This window comes from Ranitomeya imitator, chromosome 5 (genome assembly GCF_032444005.1).
Source record: "Ranitomeya imitator isolate aRanImi1 chromosome 5, aRanImi1.pri, whole genome shotgun sequence".
Taxonomy (NCBI): Eukaryota; Metazoa; Chordata; class Amphibia; order Anura; family Dendrobatidae; genus Ranitomeya; species Ranitomeya imitator.
In genome coordinates, this window is record NC_091286.1 from 273830859 (window position 1) to 273853940 (window position 23082).

A 23082-nucleotide genomic window follows, 5' to 3' on the forward strand; every position below is an offset into this window, starting at 1 on the left:
AGCCCTTGCAGTATCCTATTCCATTGAGAGGAATTGATGCTACGCCTTTGGCCAAGAATAAGCCTCAGTACTGGACCCAATTGACCATGTGCATGGCTCCTGCACATCAGGAGGATTTCCGCTTTCTGGTGTTGCATAATCTGCATGATGTGGTCGTTTTGGGGTTGCCATGGCTACAGGTTCATAATCCAGTATTGGACTGGAAATCTATGTCTGTGTCCAGCTGGGGTTGCTAGGGGGTAATTTTGTCTGCCATCTCCCCTGATTTGCGGCGGGTGCTGCAAAAATTTCAGGCTGATAGACCTGACCGTTGCCCAGCAGAGAAACTGTTTGCCCCTAATAGATGGACTAGTAGAGTTATCTCTGAGATTCATTGTTCAGTGTTGGCTGGGCATCCTGGAATCTTTGGTACCAGAGATTTGGTGGCTAGATCCTTTTGGTGGCTGTCTTTGTCACGGGATGTGCGTTCTTTTGTGCAGTCCTGTGGGACTTGTGCTCGGGCTAAGCCCTGCTGTTCTCGTGCCAGTGGGTTGCTTTTGCCCTTGCCGGTCCCGAAGAGGCCCTGGACGCATATTTCTATGGATTTTATTTCGGATCTCCCCGTCTCTCAAAAGATGTCGGTCATTTGGGTGGTTTGTGATCGCTTTTCTAAGATGGTCCATTTGGTACCTTTGTCTAAATTGCCTTCCTCCTCTGATTTGGTGCCATTATTTTTCCAGCATGTGGTTCGTTTACATGGTATCCCGGAGAACATTGTTTCTGACAGAGGTTCCCAGTTTGTTTCGAGGTTTTGGCGATCTTTTTGTGCTAGGATGGGCATTGATTTGTCTTTTTCCTCGGCTTTCCATCCTCAGACAAATGGCCAAACCGAACGAACTAATCAGACTTTGGAAACATATCTGAGATGCTTTGTTTCTGCTGATCAGGATGATTGGGTGTCCTTTTTGCTGTTGGCTGAGTTCGCCCTTAATAATCTGGCCAGCTCGGCTACTTTGGTTTCGCCGTTTTTCTGCAATTCTGGTTTCCATCCGCGTTTCTCTTCAGGGCAGGTTGAGTCTTCGGACTGTCCTGGTGTAGATACTGTGGTGGATAGGTTGCAGCAGATTTGGACTCATGTGGTGGACAATTTGACATTGTCCCAGGAGAAGGCTCAACGTTTCGCTAACCGCCGGCGTTGTGTGGGTCCCCGACTTCGTGTTGGGGATTTGGTTTGGTTGTCGTCTCGTTATGTTCCTATGAAGGTTTCCTCTCCTAAGTTTAAGCCTCGTTTCATTGGTCCGTATAAGATTTCTGAGGTTATCAATCCTGTGTCATTTCGTTTGGCCCTTCCTGCTTCTTTTGCCATCCATAATGTGTTCCATAGGTCGTTGTTGCGGAGATACGTGGCGTCTGTGGTTCCATCCGTTGATCCTCCTGCCCCGGTGTTGGTTGAGGGGGAGTTGGAGTATGTGGTGGAGAAGATTTTGGATTCTCGTATTTCGAGACGGAAACTCCAGTACCTGGTCAAGTGGAAGGGTTATGGTCAGGAAGATAATTCCTGGGTTTTTGCCTCTGATGTTCATGCTGCCGATCTGGTTCGTGCCTTTCATTTGGCTCGTCCTGGTCGGCCTGGGGGCTCTGGTGAGGGTTCGGTGACCCCTCCTCAAGGGGGGGAGGTACTGTTGTGAATTCTGTTGTTGGGCTCCCTCCTGTGGTCATGAATGGTACTTCGGCTGGTACTGTCCATGGACTTTCTCTGGTGGCTGTGGGTGTTTCTGAGTTTCCTTCCACAGGTGACGAGGTTAATTCGTTAGCTGGCTCCTCTATTTAACTCCACTTAGATCTTTTCTCCATGCCACCTGTCAATGTTCCAGTATTGGTCTTGTTAACTCCTGGATCGTTCTTGTGACCTGTCTTCCCAGCAGAAGCTAAGTGACTGCTTGTTTTTCTCTGGTTTGCTATTTTTCTGTCCAGCTTGCTATTTGGATTGTTGTCTTGCTTGCTGGAAGCTCTGGGACGCAGAGGGAGCGCCTCCGCACCGTGAGTCGATGCGGAGGGTCTTTTTGCGCCCTCTGCGTGGTCTTTTTGTAGGTTTTTGTGCTGACCGCAAAGCTGTCTTTCCTATCCTCAGTCTGTTCAGTAAGTCGGGCCTCACTTTGCTTAATCTATTTCATCTCTGTGTTTGTATTTTCCTCTTTACTCACAGTCATTATATGTGGGGGGCTGCCTTTTCCTTTGGGGAATTTCTCTGAGGCAAGGTAGGCTTTATTTTTCTATCTTCAGGGCTAGCTAGTTCCTTAGGCTGTGCCGAGTTGCATAGGGAGCGTTAGGAGCAATCCACGGCTATTTCTAGTGTGGTTGATAGGATTAGGGATTGCGGTCAGCAGAGTTCCCACGTCCCAGAGCTCGTCCTATATTATCAGTAACTATCAGGTCATTCCGTGTGCTCTTAACCACCAGGTCCATTATTGTCCTGACCACCAGGTCATAACAGTGTCCTACTGAATTGACTGTTAAAATTTGTATTATGGCAAGAAAAAAGCAGCTAAGTAAAGAAAAACGAGTGGCCATCATTACTTTAAGAAATTAAGGTCAATCAGTCCGAAAAATTGGAAAAACTTTGAAAGTGTGCCCAAGTGCAGTGGCAAAAACCATCAAGCACTATAAAGAAACTGGCTCACATGAGGACCGCCCCAGGAAAGGAAGACCAAGAGTCACATCTGCTTCTGAGGATAAGTTTATCCGAGTCACCAGCGTCAGAAATCGCAGGTTAACAGCAGCTCAGATTAGAGACCAGGTCAATTCCACACAGAGTTCTAGCAGCAGACACATCTCTACAACAACTGTTAAGAGGAGACTTTGTACAGCACGCCTTCATGGTAAAATAGCTGCTAGGAAACCACTGCTAAGGACAGGCAACAAGCAGAAGAGACTTGTTTGGGTTAAAGAACACAAGGAATGGACATTAGACCAGTGGAAATCTGTGCTTTAGTCTGATGAGTCCAAATTTGAGATCTTTGGTTCCAACTACCATGTCAACGGATGGATTCTACATGCCTGGTTCCCACCGTGAAGCATGGAGGAGGAGGTGTGATGGTGTGGGGGGCTTTGCTGGTGACACTGTTGGGGATTTATTCAAAATTGAAGGCATACTGAACCAGCATGGCTACCACAGCATCTTGCAGCGGCATGCTATTCCATCCGGTTTGCGTTTAATTGGACCATCATTTCTTTTTCAACAGGACAATGACCCCAAACACACCTCCAGGCTGTGTAAGGGCTATTTGACCAAGAAGGAGAGTGATGGGGCGCTACGCCAGATGACCTGGCCTCCACAGTCACCAGATTTGAACCCAATCGAGATGGTTTGGGGTGAGCTGGACTGCAGTGAAGGCAAAAGGGCCAACAAGTGCTAAGCATCTCTGGGAACTCCTTCAAGATTGTTGGAAGACCATTTCCGATGACTACCTCTTGAAGCTCATCAAGAGAATGCTAAGAGTGTGCAATGCAGTCATCAAAGCAAAAGGTGGCTATTTTGAAGAACCTAGAATATAACTCATAATTTCAGTTGTTTCACACTTTTTTGTTAAGCATATAATTCCACATGTCTTAATTCATAGTTTTGATGCCTTCAGTTTGAATGTACAATTTTCATAGTTATACAAATACAGAAAAATCTTTAAAGGAGAAGGTGTCTCCAAACTTTTGGTCTGTACTGTATATCTTGGGAAAAAAAACTTCTGCAGGCAGGTGATCCGATAGCTGCTACTGGGCAGACGGCGCCATCTTGCTAGAAAAAAAATAAATTTCCTCCTCCAACATGGCGCTGGTGATCGCCGATAGCTCTGGCAGCACTATCTTGGAGGAGTACATTTTTTCTCTAGCAAGATGGCGCCACTTGCGCAATAGCAGCTACCAGATCACCGATAGCTGCTACTGCGCATGCGCAGTCGCGCCATTTTCAAACAGATTTTTTTTATGAATATAAGAATCAGATCAAAGAAAATAATTATAGAAACAATAGATATGTGATCATGCTTCAGCAGAAGGTTTTTTTCCCCAAGCTACAGTTAGGGCCAGAAATATTTGGACAGTGACACAAGTTTTGTTATTTTAGCTGTTTACAAAAACATGTTCAGAAATACAATTATATATATAATATGGGCTGAAAGTGCACACTCCCAGCTGCAATATGATAGTTTCCACATCCAAATCGGAGAAAGGGTTTAGGAATCATAGCTCTGTAATGCATAGCGTCCTCTTTTTCAAGGGACCAAAAGTAATTGGACAATGGACTCTAAGGGCTGCAATTAACTCTGAAGGCGTCTCCCTCGTTAACCTGTAATCAATGAAGTAGTTAAAAGGTCAGGGGTGGATTCCAGGTGTGTGGTTTTGCATTTGGAAGCTGTTGCTGTGAGCAGACAACATGCGGTCAAAGGAACTCTCAATTGAGGTGAAGCAGAACATCCTGAGGCTGAAAAAAAAGAAAAAATCCATCAGAGAGATAGCAGACATGCTTGGAGTAGCAAAATCAACAGTTGGGTACATTCTGAGAAAAAAGGAATTGACTGGTGAGCTTGGGAACTCAAAAAGGCCTGGGCGTCCACGGATGACAACAGTGGTGGATGATCGCCGCATACTTAATTTGGTGAAGAAGAACCCGTTCACAACATCAACTGAAGTCCAGAACACTCTCAGTGAAGTAGGTGTATCTGTCTCTAAGTCAACAGTAAAGAGAAGACTCCATGACAGTAAATACAAAGGGTTCACATCTAGATGCAAACCATACATCAATACCAAAAATAGACAGGCCAGAGTTAAATTTGCAGAAAAACACCTCAAGAAGCCAGCTCAGTTCTGGAAAAGTATTCTATGGACAGATGAGACAAAGATCAACCTGTACCAGAATGATGGGAAGAAAAAAGTTTGGAGAAGAAAGGGAATGACACATGATCCAAGGCACACCACATCCTCTGTAAAACATGGTGGAGGCAACGTGATGGCATGGGCATGCATGGCTTTCAATGGCACTGGGTCACTTGTGTTTATTGATGACATAAGAGCAGACAAGAGTAGCCGGATGAATTCTGAAGTGTACCGGGATATACTTTCAGCCCAGATTCAGCCAAATGCTGCAAAGTTGATTGGACGGCGCTTCATAGTACAGATGGACAATGACCCCAAGCATACATCCAAAGCTACCCAGGAGTTCATGAGTGCCAAAAAGTGGAACATTCTGCAATGGCCAAGTCAATCTCCAGATCTAAGCCCAATTGAGCATGCATTTCACTTGCTCAAATCCAGACTTAAGACGGAAAGACCCACAAACAAGCAAGACCTGAAGGCTGCGGCTGTAAAGGCCTGGCAAAGCATTAAGAAGGAGGAAACCCAGCGTTTGGTGATGTCCATGGGTTCCAGACTTAAGGCAGTGATTGCCTCCAAAGGATTTGCAACAAAATATTGAAAATAAAAATATTTTGTTTGGGTTATGTTTATTTGTCCAATTACTTTTGACCTCCTAAAATGTGGAGTGTTTGTAAAGAAATGTGTACAATTCCTACATTTTCTATCAGATATTTTTGTTCAACCCTTCAAATTAAACGTTACAATCTGCACTTGAATTCTGTTGTAGAGGTTTCATTTCAAATCCAATGTGGTGGCATGCAGAGCCCAACTCGCGAAAATTGTGTCACTGTCCAAATATTTCTGGCCCTAACTGTATATATAATATTCATTATGTAAAATAGAGGGCAGGTCACTGAGGGATCAGTGACCTTTCAGAATCCATACACATGAATACCTAATCAAAGCACCACATGCAGACTCCCGCAGTCCCACTCCAGAGCACGAGCTTATCATTCACTCAAAATTGAAAATAAAGATTAAACAACCACAAGATGGATTTCATCAACCAAGGTATCACTGTAATCAGTAAGTTACTGTGCACAATTCTGCTGACAGTTTCCCTTTAAGTTATATGTATTCCAAAATTATTCTGTTGACATACATCATAGACTTACGGCCATGCCAATGGAAAAAAAAAGATATGGATCTTAGAACACTACTATAAAAAAGTGAAGATAAAATTGATCGCCAAAAAGGCTGACTTCAACGGGAAAGAGGTGAATAAAAAAAATGATAGGACAAATTATATCAGTATTTCCACTGCCCTTTAGACTCCAAAGGAGCTTAGATGTAATAAAACTTTTTATCACACAAATCATTGATTAGGTAGAAGACATTTATTTCATGAAATATTGATGCATGCAAATAAAACACGTCACTAGAAATCTGTGAGTAATTAGGCCATGTGCACATGTTCAGTATTTGGTCAGTATTTTATCTCAGTATCTGTAAGTCAAAACCAGGAGTGGGACAGTCAGAGGAAAAGTATAATAGAAACACGTCACCAGTCCACATCTGTATTTATCACCCACTCCTGGTTTTGGCTTAGAAATACTGATGTAAAATACTGAACAAATACCGAACATGTGCACGAGGTCTGAAGGAGGTTTAATAATATTTTTCACACAATTTCTTGCAATTCCGAATTGAAATTGAATAGGGTCAGGGTTTATTCAAATAGCCATAGAAATCTATAAATTGGAATGAGATCAGAATGCAGTGCCGTCCTGAGTGTGACAGGTTAATGTATTTCTATGCAGCTGTCATGCTGAGGGGAGCCGCAGGCCAGTCTTAGCAGTGCAATTTGATCTCGAATCGATCCATTTGTATCAGTTATATATTCACAGTATGAAGGCTTCTATTGTAAATGGAAGCAATGATACTAGTTGGGAACATAACCTTAATGCCCTCTTAAGGCTGTGTTCGGATGGGCTCCTGACCTGAATGTACAGCTTCATAGGCATATATGAGGGTTTAATGTTTGGGTCAGGACTCAGAGACCAGCTTTCAGTTCAGGCATTGTGATCCAAATTCAGACTGTGAACTAACCATGCTGCGACTCATAAACTGGGACCGTGGGTGGCTTTACGCAGTGTTAAATAGAAGCACAGTTGGCATAGGATTTCTATAAATCACACACACTGTGCTTCTTATGTAAAATGCAGCATTTTGGACGCAGCGCTGGTGAACTGCGATCAAAACTTCTATTCCTCATTGTGGGCACATACCCAAAGGAGGTATGGTGTACTCAGTATCGGACTCGGGTGCCAGGGGCCCACCAGTAACCAGCTCCAGGGCCCCTCTTTTCAGCTAAATGCAAATTTGACATTATCCTCAATCACAGATTTATATAACAATGAGATGGTAGATTATCTATATATATAATCATCTAAGGGGCACTTCCGTCTGTTTGTCTGTCTGTTTGTCTGTCTGTCACGGAAATACCGCGTCGCTGATTGGCCGCGACCAATCAGCGATGGGCACATTCCGGCTGCGAATTCACCCCTTCCTACTCTCTGTCAGTGCCCCTTCCATACTCTCCTCCAGTCAGTGCTCACACAGGGTAAATGGCTGTGTTATACCGCGTTATGCCGCGGTGTAATGCACTCCGTTAACGCTGCTATTAACCCTGTGTGACCAACTTTTTACTATTGATGCTGCCTAAGCAGCATGAATAGTAAAAAGATCTAATGTTAAAAATAAGAAAAAAAAAATCATTATATACTCATCTTCCGGCGCCTTTCCCGCTTATCGTTAGGCTCCGGGCCTTGCATTGCGGTCTTGCGGGCCTTGCATTGCGAGATAATGATGTAGCGGTCTCACGAGACCGCTAAGTCATCTGAGTAATTTCGCAATGCATCGCTGGGAACGGAAGCTGGCGGCCGCATCGCGAGCATAGGGACAGCTTCGCTGGACCCCGGAGGGTGAGTATATAACTATTCTTTATTTTCATTCTTTTTTTTAACAGGTATATGGTGCCCACAGTGCTATATAGTAAAATCCAAACTAGAACTAGAAATGAACGGCACTAGGAAACAACGTATTTGACGAGCTGAATCTGTGAGGATAGATTCCTTAAAGACCTTGTTATACACGGCTGGTAAATGCATTTTGGGGATGGTGCTCTACATGTGCCAGAAAAGTAGAATATCTATATATATGCTATATAGTACTTGGGCTGTGTTATATACTTTGAGCCTGATATATAATACGTGGGCAGTGTTATATACTGTGTGGCCTGTGTTATATACTGTGTGGGCAGTGTTATATACTTTGAGCCTGCTATATATTACGTGGGCACTGTTATATACTGTGTGGCCTGTGTTATATAATGTGTGGGCAGTGTTATATACTACGTGGGCAATTTTATACACTACATGGGCAATGATACTACGTGGGCTGTGTTATACACTGCGTGGATGCTATATATTACGTGGGCTGTGTTATATACTACGTGGGCAGTGTTATATACTACGAGGGCAGTGTTATATAATACGTGGGTAGTGTTATATACTGTGTGGATGCTATATATTATGTAGGCTGTGTTATATACTACGTGGCAGTGTTATATACTACGTGGACAGTGTTATATACTACATGGCAGTGTTATTTACTACGTGGGCAGTGTTATATATTACGTGCACAGTGTTATATACTTCGTGGGCTGTATTATATACTATGTGGCGGTGTTATATACTACGTCGGCAGTTTTACATACTACCTGGGCAGTGTTATATACAACGTGGGCAGTGTTATATACTACGTGGGCTGTGTTATATACTATGTGCGCAGTGTTGTATACTACATGGGCAGTGTTATATACTACGTGGCAGTGTTATATACTACGTGGGCTGTGTTATATACTACGTGGGCTGTGTTATATACTACGTGCGCAGTGTTATATACTATGTGAGCTGTGTTATATACTACGTGGGCAGTGTTATATAGTACGTGGGCAGTGTTATATACCACGTGGGCTGTTATGAAAGGTAATTCAGTACCACAATGGACATAGAGGTCAGCGCACATACAGTGACCTGGCAATAACCCAAAAAACAAGAACGAGCTCTGAGACGTGGGAACTCTGTTGACCGCAATCCCTAATCCTCTCCAACCACACTAAAGGCAGCCGTGGATTGCGCCTAACACTCCCTATGCAACTCGGCACGGCCTGAGAAACTAGCTAGCCTGAAGATAGAAAATAAGCCTACCTTGCCTAAGAGAAATATCCCCAAAGGAAAAGGCAGCCCCCACATATAATGACTGTGAGTTAAGATGAAAAGACAAACGTAGAGATGAAATAGATTTAGCAAAGCGAGGCCCAACTTTCTGAACAGAGCGAGGATAGGAAAGGTAACTTTGCGGTCAACACAAAACCCTACAAACAACCACGCAAAGGGGGCAAAAAGACCCTCCGTACCGAACTAACGGCACGGAGGTACACCCTCTGCGTCCCAGAGCTTCCAGCAAGCAGGAAAAAACAAATAGACAAGCTGGACAGAAAAAAACAGCAAACAAATAGCAAAGAATAACTTAGCTATGCAGAGCAGCAGGCCACAGGAACGATCCAGGAGGAGACAGGTCCAATACTAGAACATTGACTGAAGGCCAGGATCAAAGCACTAGGTGGAGCTAAATAGAGCAGCACCTAACGACTTCACCATATCACCTGAGGAAGGAAACTCAGAAGCCGCAGTACCACTTTCCTCCACCAACGGAAGCTCACAGAGAGAATCAGCCGAAGTACCACTTGTGACCACAAGAGGGAGCTCTGCCACAGAATTCACAACAGTACCCCCCCCCTTGAGGAGGGGTCACCGAACCCTCACCAGAGCTCCCAGGACGACCAGGATGAGCCATATGAAAGGCACGAACAAGATCGGAAGCATGGACATCAGAGGCAAAGACCCAGGAATTATCTTCCTGAGCATTACCCTTCCACTTAACCAGATACTGGAGTTTCCGTCTAGAAACACGAGAATCCAAAATCTTCTCCACAATATACTCCAACTCCCCCTCCACCAAAACCGGGGCAGGAGGATCAACAGATGGAACCACAGGTGCCACGTATCTCCGCAACAATGACCTATGGAATACTTTATGTATGGAAAAAGAATCTGGAAGGGTCAGACGAAAAGACACAGGATTAAGAACCTCAGAAATCCTATACGGACCAATAAAACGAGGTTTAAACTTAGGAGAGGAAACCTTCATAGGAATATGACGAGAAGATAACCAAACCAAGTCCCCAACCCGAAGTCGGGGACCCACACAGCGTCTGCGATTAGCGAAACGTTGAGCCTTCTCCTGGGACAAGGTCAAATTGTCCACTACATGAGTCCAAATCTGCTGCAACCTGTCCACCACAGTAACCACACCAGGACAGTCCGAAGACTCAACCTGCCCTGAAGAAAAACAAGGATGGAACCCAGAGTTGCAGAAAAACGGTGAAACCAAGGTAGCCGAGCTGGCCCGATTATTAAGGGCGAACTCAGCCAAAGGCAAAAAGGACACCCAGTCATCCTGATCAGCAGAAACAAAGCATCTCAGATATGTTTCCAAGGTCTGATTGGTTCGTTCGGTCTGGCCATTAGTCTGAGGATGGAAAGCCGAGGAAAAAGACAAGTCAATGCCCATCCTACCACAAAAGGCTCGCCAAAACCTCGAAACAAACTGGGAACCTCTGTCAGAAACGATATTCTCTGGAATGCCATGTAAACGAACCACATGCTGGAAAAACAATGGCACCAAATCAGAGGAGGAAGGCAATTTAGACAAGGGTACCAAATGGACCATCTTAGAGAAGCGATCACAGACCACCCAAATGACTGACATCTTTTGAGAGACGGGAAGATCTGAAATAAAATCCATAGAGATATGTGTCCAAGGTCTCTTCGGGACCGGCAAGGGCAAAAGCAACCCACTGGCACGAGAACAGCAGGGCTTAGCCCGAGCACAAATCCCACAGGACTGCACAAAAGTACGCACATCCCGCGACAGAGATGGCCACCAAAAGGATCTAGCCACTAACTCTCTGGTACCAAAGATTCCAGGATGACCAGCCAACACCGAACAATGAACCTCAGAGATAACTTTATTCGTCCACCTATCAGGGACAAACAGTTTCTCCGCTGGGCAACGATCAGGTTTATCAGCCTGAAATTTTTGCAGCACCCGCCGCAAATCAGGGGAGATGGCAGACACAATTACTCCCTCTTTGAGGATACCCGCCGGCTCAGATAAACCCGGAGAGTCGGGCACAAAACTCCTAGACAGAGCATCCGCCTTCACATTTTTAGAGCCCGGAAGATATGAAATCACGAAGTCAAAACGGGCAAAAAACAACGACCAACGAGCTTGTCTAGGATTCAACCGCTTGGCGGACTCGAGATAAGTCAAGTTCTTATGATCAGTCAAGACCACCACGCGATGCTTAGCTCCTTCAAGCCAATGACGCCACTCCTCGAATGCCCACTTCATGGCCAGCAACTCTCGATTGCCCACATCATAATTTCGCTCAGCAGGCGAAAACTTCCTGGAAAAGAAGGCGCATGGTTTCATCACCGAGCAATCAGAACTTCTCTGCGACAAAACAGCCCCTGCTCCAATCTCAGAAGCATCAACCTCGACCTGGAACGGAAGCGAAATATCTGGTTGACACAACACAGGGGCAGAAGAAAAACGACGCTTCAACTCTTGAAAAGCTTCCACAGCAGCGGAAGACCAATTGACCACATCAGCACCTTTCTTGGTCAAATCGGTCAATGGTTTAGCAATACTAGAAAAATTGCAGATGAAGCGACGATAAAAATTAGCAAAGCCCAAGAACTTTTGCAGACTTTTCAGAGATGTCGGCTGAGTCCAATTATGGATGGCTTGGACCTTAACAGGGTCCATCTCGATAGTAGAAGGGGAAAAGATGAACCCCAAAAATGAAACCTTCTGGACACCAAAGAGACACTTTGATCCCTTCACAAACAAAGAATTAGCACGCAGGACCTGAAACACCGTTCTGACCTGCTTCACATGAGACTCCCAATCATCCGAGAAGATCAAAATGTCATCTAAGTACACAATCAGGAATTTATCCAGGTACTCTCGGAAGATGTCATGCATAAAGGACTGAAACACTGATGGAGCATTGGCAAGTCCGAATGGCATTACTAGATACTCAAAATGGCCCTCGGGCGTATTAAATGCAGTTTTCCACTCATCGCCTCGCTTAATACGCACAAGATTATACGCACCACGAAGATCTATCTTGGTGAACCAACTAGCCCCCTTAATGCGAGCAAACAAATCAGATAATAATGGCAAAGGGTACTGAAATTTAACCGTGATCTTATTTAGAAGGCGGTAATCTATACAAGGTCTCAGCGAACCATCCTTCTTGGCTACAAAAAAGAACCCTGCTCCTAATGGCGACGATGACGGGCGAATATGCCCCTTCTCCAAAGACTCCTTCACATAACTCCGCATAGCGGCGTGCTCAGGCACAGATAAATTAAACAGTCGACCTTTTGGGAATTTACTACCAGGAATCAAATCGATAGCACAATCACAATCCCTATGCGGAGGTAGGGTATCGGACTTGGGCTCATCAAATACATCCCGGTAATCAGACAAGAACTCAGGAACCTCAGAAGGGGTGGATGACGAAATAGTCAGAAATGGGACATCACCATGTACCCCCTGACAACCCCAGCTGGACACAGACATGGATTTCCAATCTAATACTGGATTATGGACTTGTAGCCATGGCAACCCCAACATGACCACATCATGCAGATTATGCAACACCAGAAAGCGAATAACCTCCTGATGTGCAGGAGCCATGCACATGGTCAGCTGGGTCCAGTACTGAGGCTTATTCTTGGCCAAAGGCGTAGCATCAATTCCTCTCAATGGAATAGGACACTGCAAGGGCTCCAAGAAAAACCCACAACGCCTAGCATACTCCAAGTCCATCAAATTCAGAGCAGCGCCTGAGTCCACAAATGCCATGACAGAATACAATGACAAAGAGCAGATCAAGGTAACGGACAGAAGAAATTTTGACTGTACCGTACCAATGGTGGCAGACCTAGCGAACCGCTTAGTGCGCCTAGGACAATCAGAGATAGCATGAGTGGAATCACCACAGTAGAAACACAACCCATTCAGACGTCTGTGTTCTTGCCGTTCAACTCTGGTCAAAGTCCTATCGCACTGCATAGGCTCAGGTTTAAGCTCAGGTAATACCGCCAAATGGTGCACAGATTTACGCTCGCGCAAGCGTCGACCGATCTGAATGACCAAAGACATAGACTCATTCAGACCAGCAGGCATAGGAAATCCCACCATGACATCCTTAAGGGCTTCAGAGAGACCTCTTCTGAAAATAGCTGCGAACGCACCTTCATTCCACTGAGTGAGTACAGACCACTTTCTAAATTTCTGACAATATACCTCTATCTCATCCTGACCCTGACACAGAGCCAGCAAATTCTTCTCTGCCTGATCCACTAAATTAGGCTCATCGTACAGCAGTCCGAGCGCCAGGAAAAACGCATCAATATTACTTAATGCAGGATCCCCTGGCGCAAGGGAAAATGCCCAGTCCTGAGGATCGCCACGCAAAAAAGAAATAACAATTCTCACTTGTTGAACTGGATCACCAGAGGAGCGAGGTTTCAAGGCCAGAAACAGTTTGCAATTTTTTTTTGAAATTCACAAACTTGGCTTTATCACCATAGAACAAATCAGGAATAGGAATTCTCGGTTCTAACATAGTCTTCTGAACCACCAAATCTTGAATCTTTTGTACATTTATAACGAGATTATCCAATGAAGAGCACAGACCCTGAATATCCATGTCCACACCTGTGTCCTGAACTACCCAAATGTCTAGGGGAAAAAAAAGGCAAAACACAGTGCAAAGAAAAAAAAATGGTCTCAGAACTTCTTTTTTCCCTCTATTGAGAATCATTAGTACTTTTGGCCTTCAGTACTGTTATGAAAGGTAATTCAGTACCACAATGGACATAGAGGTCAGCGCACATACAGTGACCTGGCAATAACCCAAAAAACAAGAACGAGCTCTGAGACGTGGGAACTCTGTTGACCGCAATCCCTAATCCTCTCCAACCACACTAAAGGCAGCCGTGGATTGCGCGTAACACACCTATGCAACTCGGCACGGCCTGAGAAACTAGCTAGCCTGAAGATAGAAAATAAGCCTACCTTGCCTCAGAGAAATATCCCCAAAGGAAAAGGCAGCCCCCACATATAATGACTGTGAGTTAAGAAGAAAAGACAAACGTAGAGATGAAATAGATTTAGCAAAGCGAGGCCCAACTTTCTGAACAGAGCGAGGATAGGAAAGGTAACTTTGCGGTCAACACAAAACCCTACAAACAACCACGCAAAGGGGGCAAAAAGACCCTCCGTACCGAACTAACGGCACGGAGGTACACCCTCTGCATCCCAGAGCTTCCAGCAAGCAGGAAAAAACAAATAGACAAGCTGGACAGAAAAAAACAGCAAACAAATAGCAAAGAATAACTTAGCTATGCAGAGCAGCAGGCCACAGGAACGATCCAGGAGGAGACAGGTCCAATACTAGAACATTGACTGAAGGCCAGGATCAAAGCACTAGGTGGAGTTAAATAGAGCAGCACCTAACGACTTCACCATATCACCTGAGGAAGGAAACTCAGAAGCCGCAGTACCACTTTCCTCCACCAATGGAAGCTCACAGAGAGAATCAGCCGAAGTACCACTTGTGACCACAAGAGGGAGCTCTGCCACAGAATTCACAACAGTGGGCGGTGCTATATACTATGTGCGCAGTGTTATATACTATATGGGCTGTGTTATATACTACATGGCAGCGTTATGTACTACGTGGGCAGCGTTATATACTACATGGGCAGTGTTATATACTATGTGCGCAGTGTTATATACTACGTGGGCAGTGTTATATACTACGTGCGCAGTGTTATATACTATATGGGCTGTGTTATATACTACATGGCAGCGTTATGTACTACGTGGGCAGCGTTATATACTACATGGGCAGTGTTATATACTACGTGCGCAGTGTTATATACTACGTGGGCAGTGTTATATACTATGTGGGCAGTGTTATATACTACGTGGGCAGTGTTATATACTACGTGGGCAGTGTTATATACTACGTGGGCAGTGTTATATACTGCATGGGCTGTGCTATTTACCACGTGTGCTGTGTTATATACTACGTGGCTGTGTTGTATACTACATGGCTCCTATATACTACATGGCTGTGCTATATACTACGTGGCTGTCTGTGTTACGTGGCCTCTAATATATGCTATGTGGCTGCTATATATATACATACATACATATTCTAGAATACCCGATGCATTAGAATCGGGCCACCATCTAGTTACATGAATAAGATTCCACCTTTGTCTGTACATAGTGTTTCAAGTATATAGTCCCAAGAGGCCCACCAGAGGATTCTCCTGTTCTCCTGTGGGCCAGTCCAAGCCTGGGTGTGCTGGTATAATATAGGCAGAGGTGTGGCTACCTACAACTTGTAGAAATGAAGCTTCAGATATTATTGGTGGCACAAACAGCCCAAGATGGCTACCATGTATATAATGGTTATAATGTTAATTTACATGGTATACAAAACTTTATTTTCTCAAATATTTTTCTAATTTAACTGAAAAACACTTTTAGGTTTAAAGGGTTTATTTGGGACTTTTTTGGCCTTTTTTTTTCATATGGGCCTAATAACTTACCAGCAAACAGATGCTAACTATCAGTCTTTTTTGCCCAGCAACAGTCTCTGCCTGCCCAGAGCAGTCACAGACTACTGCTATGGGCAATTCAGCAGGTTCCGTTAATGTCACCTTGATAGAGAAGCTTCTTCTGTTCTGCTTTGTTGATGTCAATGTCATGCTAATTAACACATGGCTCCCTGCTGCTTAACTGTGGGAAGCAAACTGTCAATCAACATGATGTCAGCCACCCACGACGCCCCATCAACAGAGCAGACCAGAAGAGGAAGAGCTGCTTTGTTTACATATGATCAAATGAAGATGCAGAATCGCTGCCTGAGCCAGAACCTATCAGAGCTGAGCAGAACAGGCTGGTGGTTAGCAACTACCAAAGCACATTTTAATTAATAAATCTTTGAATAAAAAGTACATTCCACAATTGGATTTGTTAAAAAATTTTTTTCCTGTGCTGAGATAATCTTATAACTGTGTCCCTGCTGTGTACTGTGTAACGGATATAAAAAAAATAAAAAATTGAGCTTAACTTGAGTTAGTACACATGCAGAAGTTAAACGCATGTTCACATTGGCCACAAAACATTAAAACCTACAAGAGAAAAAGTAGGCAAAAACCCTGATGTAACCAAGTAAAAAAGCAAAAGTGCATTCAAACAACACAGAGTTTTCAGTAATTCTGTTTTTTGTTACTGTTTAGAATTGCATTAGATAAAAGAATTACGGTAGCCAGTTTTAAAAAATGCTGAGGCGTATTTTGGTACAGTTTATGCTCTAAAAATGAGTGTAATCCACAGATGACTATCAGGTTTGGCAAAAACAGATACCAGGATACATCAAAAACAAAGCAGCTTTGTTAATAACTAGTAATGAGCGAATATACTCGTTACTTGAGATTTCTCGAGCATGCTCGGGGGTCCTCCAAGTAGTTTTTAGTGCTCGGAGATTTAGTTTTTCTTGCCGCAGCTGAATGATTTACATCTGCTAGCCAGCATAAGTACATGCGGGGTTTCCCTAGCAACCAGGCAACCCCCACATGTACTTATGCTGGCTAACAGATGTAAATCATTCAGCTGCGGCAAGAAAAACTAAATCTCCGAGCACTAAAAAATACTCGGAGGTCACCCAAGCATGCTCGAGAAATCTCGAGTAAGGAGTATATTCGCTCATCACTATTAATAACAAGAAATAAGAAAAAAAGACAAACTCTCAGAGTTTAAAACATGATAAAAACGCATATAAAAAAACACTGAAAATGCAATGAAAAAACCCAAGTAACCTAATTTAGCTAATAGGTGCAGAAATGCTGAAGAAAATCTGCCACATGACAACCTCACCAAATACTCAGGAATGTAGCCTTACTGGTGCAGTCATGCTACTGGCACAACTATGACTGCTACTAATCAAAACCTACTTGTTTGCAGTAACCAATGCCAACAAGCTGCTGCCAAGGCAAAAGGCGGGCAACCAAAGCAAATAATGGAATCAGTGAACTCTAATATGCAGAAAGTTTATCCAATATGGGTTTTTCTGTTTGGGAAAATGTTTTAGCAGAGATCTAAAAACTAGACATAATTATATAACTGGTGAGTAAAAAGTATGATATAATGATTTATTTACAGAAGTGTAAAATATAAAAAGGGGCATCCATAGTAGCAGGAACTGTCATACCATTGGTGCGACCCGAGAAGTAAGGGGGCTCGCTTCCAAAAAGTCTAAAACACACTCACATATTTGGCGATGCCGCATCTGTAACAACCAGTACTATTTAATGGTATAATTATTTTTTATCGCATAGTGAATGCCGCAAAAAAGAAAGATAAAAGCTATGTTAGAATTGATATCTTTTTCACATGCCTTACATAAAATGAAATAAAAATCAGCAAAACATCTTATGTATCCTTCATGCTCTGAGTAAAAAAAAATTAAAAACAATTTTTAAAAGGAGATTTTCTGGAAAAGTAGTATAAAGATATATAAAAATTAAAAAAAAGTTCTAAATTGCATATCAATGTTATTTCATTGATTCATATATAATACTATATTTTAATTATCCAACCATGCCAGAATGGAGTAAAAAATGGAAACAAAATCCAAATGTGGCACCAGTGTAAACTACAGCACGTCCTATAAAAAAACAAGGCTCTAAACAGTTCTGTCTACGGGGGAAAAATATATATGGGTTTCAGAAAATGTTGACCAAAAAAGAAAAAAAAAAATTTTTAAATGATTTTTTTGAAAGGGAACCTGTCACCAGAAAAAAACGCTATTAACCTGCAGATTTATTCTTGTTGGGAAGGAATATTTATCCTTGTCTTCTGTCTCATAAAGTTTTGTGTAATTCTCAAAATGAATATTGCAGAAGAATGGGTTGAACTGCATCAACTTATGCATTTTTGTCAACATTACAAATTTGAATTTTGTTAAAGGGGTACTCTCAAGTTAAATTGTTTAATTAGCTAGACATAATGAAAATAAGCAAGTTTGCAATTGACTTGCTTTTTATATCTGCTGCTATTTTCCTACAATGAGACATTTATTTTACGTAGGGTATAGGTTGTTTTGATCAAGCTTGATCATCATATCCTAGTCGAGGGTGCACAGTAGTTACATTCCAGGAGACGCAATAACTCCTAACATACCAGTCAGCTCTTTAAAGTCCATTAATTTTAAACTAGTATTTAGCTGATCACCAGCTTGCCCTCCTCAGCTCCTGAAGTAGAAGGGGAACTTTTGCTGAGCCTTGTAGTTCTACTAATAATACTACAATTCTGCTACTATCTAGAACTGTCACTCAAATAGGAGTGTTAGTCCTGCCAGTAACCAGGAAGTAAAGAGATTGCAGAGTTGTGAGCTGCTCAAGAGACAACTTGAGAATAACCCTTGAAATATATATTTGGGTATGCAGAGATGGTTTATGCAGGCTCATAATAAATCATAGAACACAACTTGTGTAATTAAACAGGGTGCTGCTCATCTCCCTATGTTCACACTTGAATCCATCTTCTCAAGTAGAGAAAGACCCTCTTGCAATCTGAATGTATTCACTAACTGCTTTTAAATATTTAATATGTTCTCTTGTAGTAGGTTTTGCCCAGGATTCTGCTTAGAATTACTAACATGGAAAGCAGAAACTCTAGTACTGAGCCAATTTATACAATTACAACAAAGATGTTTGTAAAGAAGAAGAATACCATTTTGATCTTTAGGTGGAGAAAAATTTCTTATAGATAACAGTGCAGCGCAGTTATGTGTCAGAGAATTTTCTCTGCCTAAAGATCTAAATGGTATTCTTCTTATTTACAAGCATCATGTATTGGTACATAAATATACATCCTTGTTGTAATTACATAAATTACAAATATGTCCATGTTATTTACTGGTTTATGACTATTTGAAAAAGTGTATAAAAATGTAATAACTATAATCGTCAAGTACATCACTGGTAAAAAAAAAAACTACTAAAGAGTGTAAAAATGTGATTAATAGAATTGTTTTTATGCAATTATTTTTTAATAGTTTTATACAATAAAAATCTCTGATGTTACTTTTTTTTAACTCATAATGTATTGGTATGTATAGAAGTAACATAAAAGTAAAAAATCAGGGTTTTTTTTGCATTAAGTTACTAAAAAATGTTTTAATGTGCATACATTATATATACTGTACATTTAAAATAATCTAAAATAATTATGTAATGTACGTACCAGAAAGTGAGTAATCCCCTTTTTGACTCTCACTTTGGCGGATAAGAAAAGCCCCAGCAAGATTGCCTGGCATGATTAGCTGCTTTTCTGCCTCTGCACGCTTGATATCATTGAAGAACCACCTGTTAAAAAAGTATTAATAATGAGTTGAAAACTCAATCATTTGGAACATATATATATATATTTTTTTTTTTTCCAATAGACAAATTTCAGATAATGTACAGTCTACTGTAAATTCGAGAAATAATAGAAGTCCCCAAAAATTCTGTACTGTTATAGAATAATAGAATGTTGTAGTAGGACGGGACCTCTAGGGTCATATTGTCCAACCTCCTTCTAAATGCAGAATTCACAAAACCAGTAGTAAGTATTAAACTCAAGATTTCCTTAAAAGAAAAAAAAAGAGAGTTCACACCAATCAGTGTGTATAACAGCAGTAGTACTAGATTAGTAAGACCTATGTAAAGTCACTCTTCTCTGTATAATTGTCAGGTTCTAAAAAGAAAGTGAATTTTCTACTTATAGAAATAACAGTTACAAATTTATGAATGGAGGCTTTCTAAGCTTTTTTTTTTTATTTCTAGGACCTAAATGTCTACCACAAATTACATTTAGGTCAAGTTGTCCTGTAGGCCTGGGTTGTGTCATAATATCACAGTCCTGGACTAAGCAGGACAGAACTGAGTACTGTAGATAGTTGGAAGGGAGGCATAGTGGGAACTTTGAAGAGTCAGGGCTAAGGCAGACTCAAAGTGTGAGTTCATGCTCAGTTGAGCTAAAGTATGGCCTAATAAGCCAAGCCTGAACCTGCCAGAATCTTGGAGTGAGTAAAGGAATGGATGGGATCCTTGTCAAGTAGGATATGGGTCAAATATGCAAAGCTCTACAGAGTGAAGTCTGACTAAGATATTAGGAGATTAACTGGATCTGTATCTTCCCCATATTGTCTGTTGGGGAGAATCTGAAATTCTCCATATAAGAATATCATCGTTTTGACGATGCGAAGAAAAAAAAATTGCTGGTCGCCGCATCGTCAAAACGACGCATACGGAAGGATCCGCATACAGCCGCACGACCTGCGTACCTAATGTTAGAGATAGGTACGCAGGCCACATGCAGGCCGCATGCAGAAGTAGGCGGAGCTAGCAGCGGAGGTGCAGCCGAGGGCGGGGCTTCACGGAGGAAGTCCACAGCCCTCACAGCTCCTCAGAACGCGAATGTGAAACCGACCTTAGGTTAACCATAGAGCCAAACATGTTTGCATTAAATCATCATCCATAAAAATCAGATCATGAGAAAGCCATTGGTAGTAATCCTTTTTGAGATTTTTTTTTTTGCAGTGTCATAATGGAGACTCTTATTTTTCCATTTGTAGAGATAGAGAGGATACATTTGCCTAAAGTGGAAAGATACAGGTGCTTCTCAATAAATTTGAATATCATCAAAATGTTAATTTATTTCAGTTCTTTAATACAAAAGTTAACCTCATATATTATATTGAGTCATTACAAACAAAGTGATCTATTTCAAGTGTTTATTTCTGTTTATGTTGATGATCAAGGCCAATGAAAACCTCAAAGTCAATATCTCAGTAAATTAGAATAAATAATAAATAAAGCACCTGCAAAGGACTCCTAAGCTGATAGTCTGTTTCAGTAGGTTCTACAATCATGGGGAAGACTGCTGACTTGACAGATGTCCAGAAGGCAGTCATTGACACACTCCACAATTAGGGTAAGCTACAAAAGGTCATTGCTAAAGAAGCTGGCTTTTCAGAGAGTGCTGTATCCAAGCATATTAGTGGAAATTAGTGATGGATTGGGGAGCCATGTCATCTGCTGATGTAGGTCCACTGTGTTTCTTTAATTCTAAAGTCAGCGTAGATGTCGACCAGGAAATTTTAGAGCACTTCATGCTTCCCTTTGCTGACAAACTTTTTATAGATGGAAATGTAATTCTCAATCAGAACTTGGCACCTGTCCACACTGCCAAAAGTACCAATACCTGGTTTAAAAGAAAAACAGTATCACTGTGCTTGATTGGCCAGCAAACTCGCCCAACCTTAACCCTATAGAGAATCTATGGGGTATTGTTAAGAGGAAGATGAGATATACCAGACCCCACAATGCAGAAGAGATGAAGGCTGCTATCAAAACAACCTGGGCTTCTATAACACCTGAGCAGTGCCACAGGCTGATTACCTCCATGCCACGCTGCATTGATGTAGTAATTGATGCAATAGGAGCCCCGACCAAGTACTGAGTGCATTTACTAAACAAACATTTCAGTAGGCCAACATTTCAGATTTTAAAATAATTTTTCAAGCTGGTGTTATAAAGTATTCTAATTTACTGAAATAATGATTTTTGGGCTTTCATTGGCTGTAAGCCATACATAGTAACATAGTAACATAGTTAGTAAGGCCGAAAAAAGACATTTGTCCATCCAGTTCAGCCTATATTCCATCATAATAAATCCCCAGATCTACGTCCTTCTACAGAACCTAATAATTGTATGATACAATATTGTTCTGCTCCAGGAAGACATCCAGGCCTCTCTTGAACCCCTCGACTGAGTTCGCCATCACCACCTCCTCAGGCAAGCAATTCCAGATTCTCACTGCCCTAACAGTAAAGAATCCTCTTCTATGTTGGTGGAAAAACCTTCTCTCCTCCAGACGCAAAGAATGCCCCCTTGTGCCCGTCACCTTCCTTGGTATAAACAGATCCTCAGCGAGACATTTGTATTGTCCCCTTATATACTTATACATGGTTATTAGATCGCCCCTCAGTCGTCTTTTTTCTAGACTAAATAATCCTAATTTCGCTAATCTATCTGGGTATTGTAGTTCTCCCATCCCCTTTATTAATTTTGTTGCCCTCCTTTGTACTCTCTCTAGTTCCATTATATCCTTCCTGAGCACCGGTGCCCAAAACTGGACACAGTACTCCATGTGCGGTCTAACTAGGGATTTGTACAGAGGCAGTATAATGCTCTCATCATGTGTATCCAGACCTCTTTTAATGCACCCCATGATCCTGTTTGCCTTGGCAGCTGCTGCCTGGCACTGGCTGCTCCAGGTAAGTTTATCATTAACTAGGATCCCCAAGTCCTTCTCCCTGTCAGATTTACCCAGTGGTTTCCCATTCAGTGTGTAATGGTGACATTGATTCCTTCTTCCCATGTGTATAACCTTACATTTATCATTGTTAAACCATAGAAATAAACACTTCAAATAGATTGCTCTTTTTGTAATGAAGCTATATAATATATGAGATTCACTTTTTGTATTGAAAAACTGAAATAAATTAACTTTTTAATTTAATGAGAAGCACTGTAGATCACAGGATACTTTTACTAATTTGAGAGGCATTCTGGATCCTTGCACTAAATTACCACAGTCATCAGACCTGAACCCATTCGAGATGGTGTGGGGTGAGCTGGAGTGTGAAGGCAAAAGGGCCAACAAGTGCTAAGCATCTCTGGGAACTCCTTCAAGATTGTTGGAAGACCATTCCCCGTGACTACCTCTTGAAGCTCATCAAGAGAATGCCAAGAGTGTGCAAAGCAGTCATCAAAGCAAAAGGTGGCTACTTTGAAGAACCTAGAATATAAGACGTAATTTCAGTTGTTTCACACTTTTTTGTTAAGCATATAATTCCACATGTGTTAATTCATAGATTTGATGCCTTCAGTGTGAATGTACAATTTTCATAGTCATGAAAATAC

General features: G+C 42.1%; 1 protein-coding gene across 1 annotated transcript in view; it reads right to left on the minus strand.

Annotated features, from left to right (window-relative positions):
- FRK (fyn related Src family tyrosine kinase) overlaps window positions 1–23082 on the minus strand; it is a 182354-nt gene that overhangs the window by 88416 nt on the left and 70856 nt on the right. The window contains exon 2 of the mRNA XM_069726168.1: window positions 19354–19475. Coding sequence (XP_069582269.1) covers window positions 19354–19475 — 122 coding nt within the window. The remainder of the gene's footprint in view (window positions 1–19353; window positions 19476–23082) is intronic.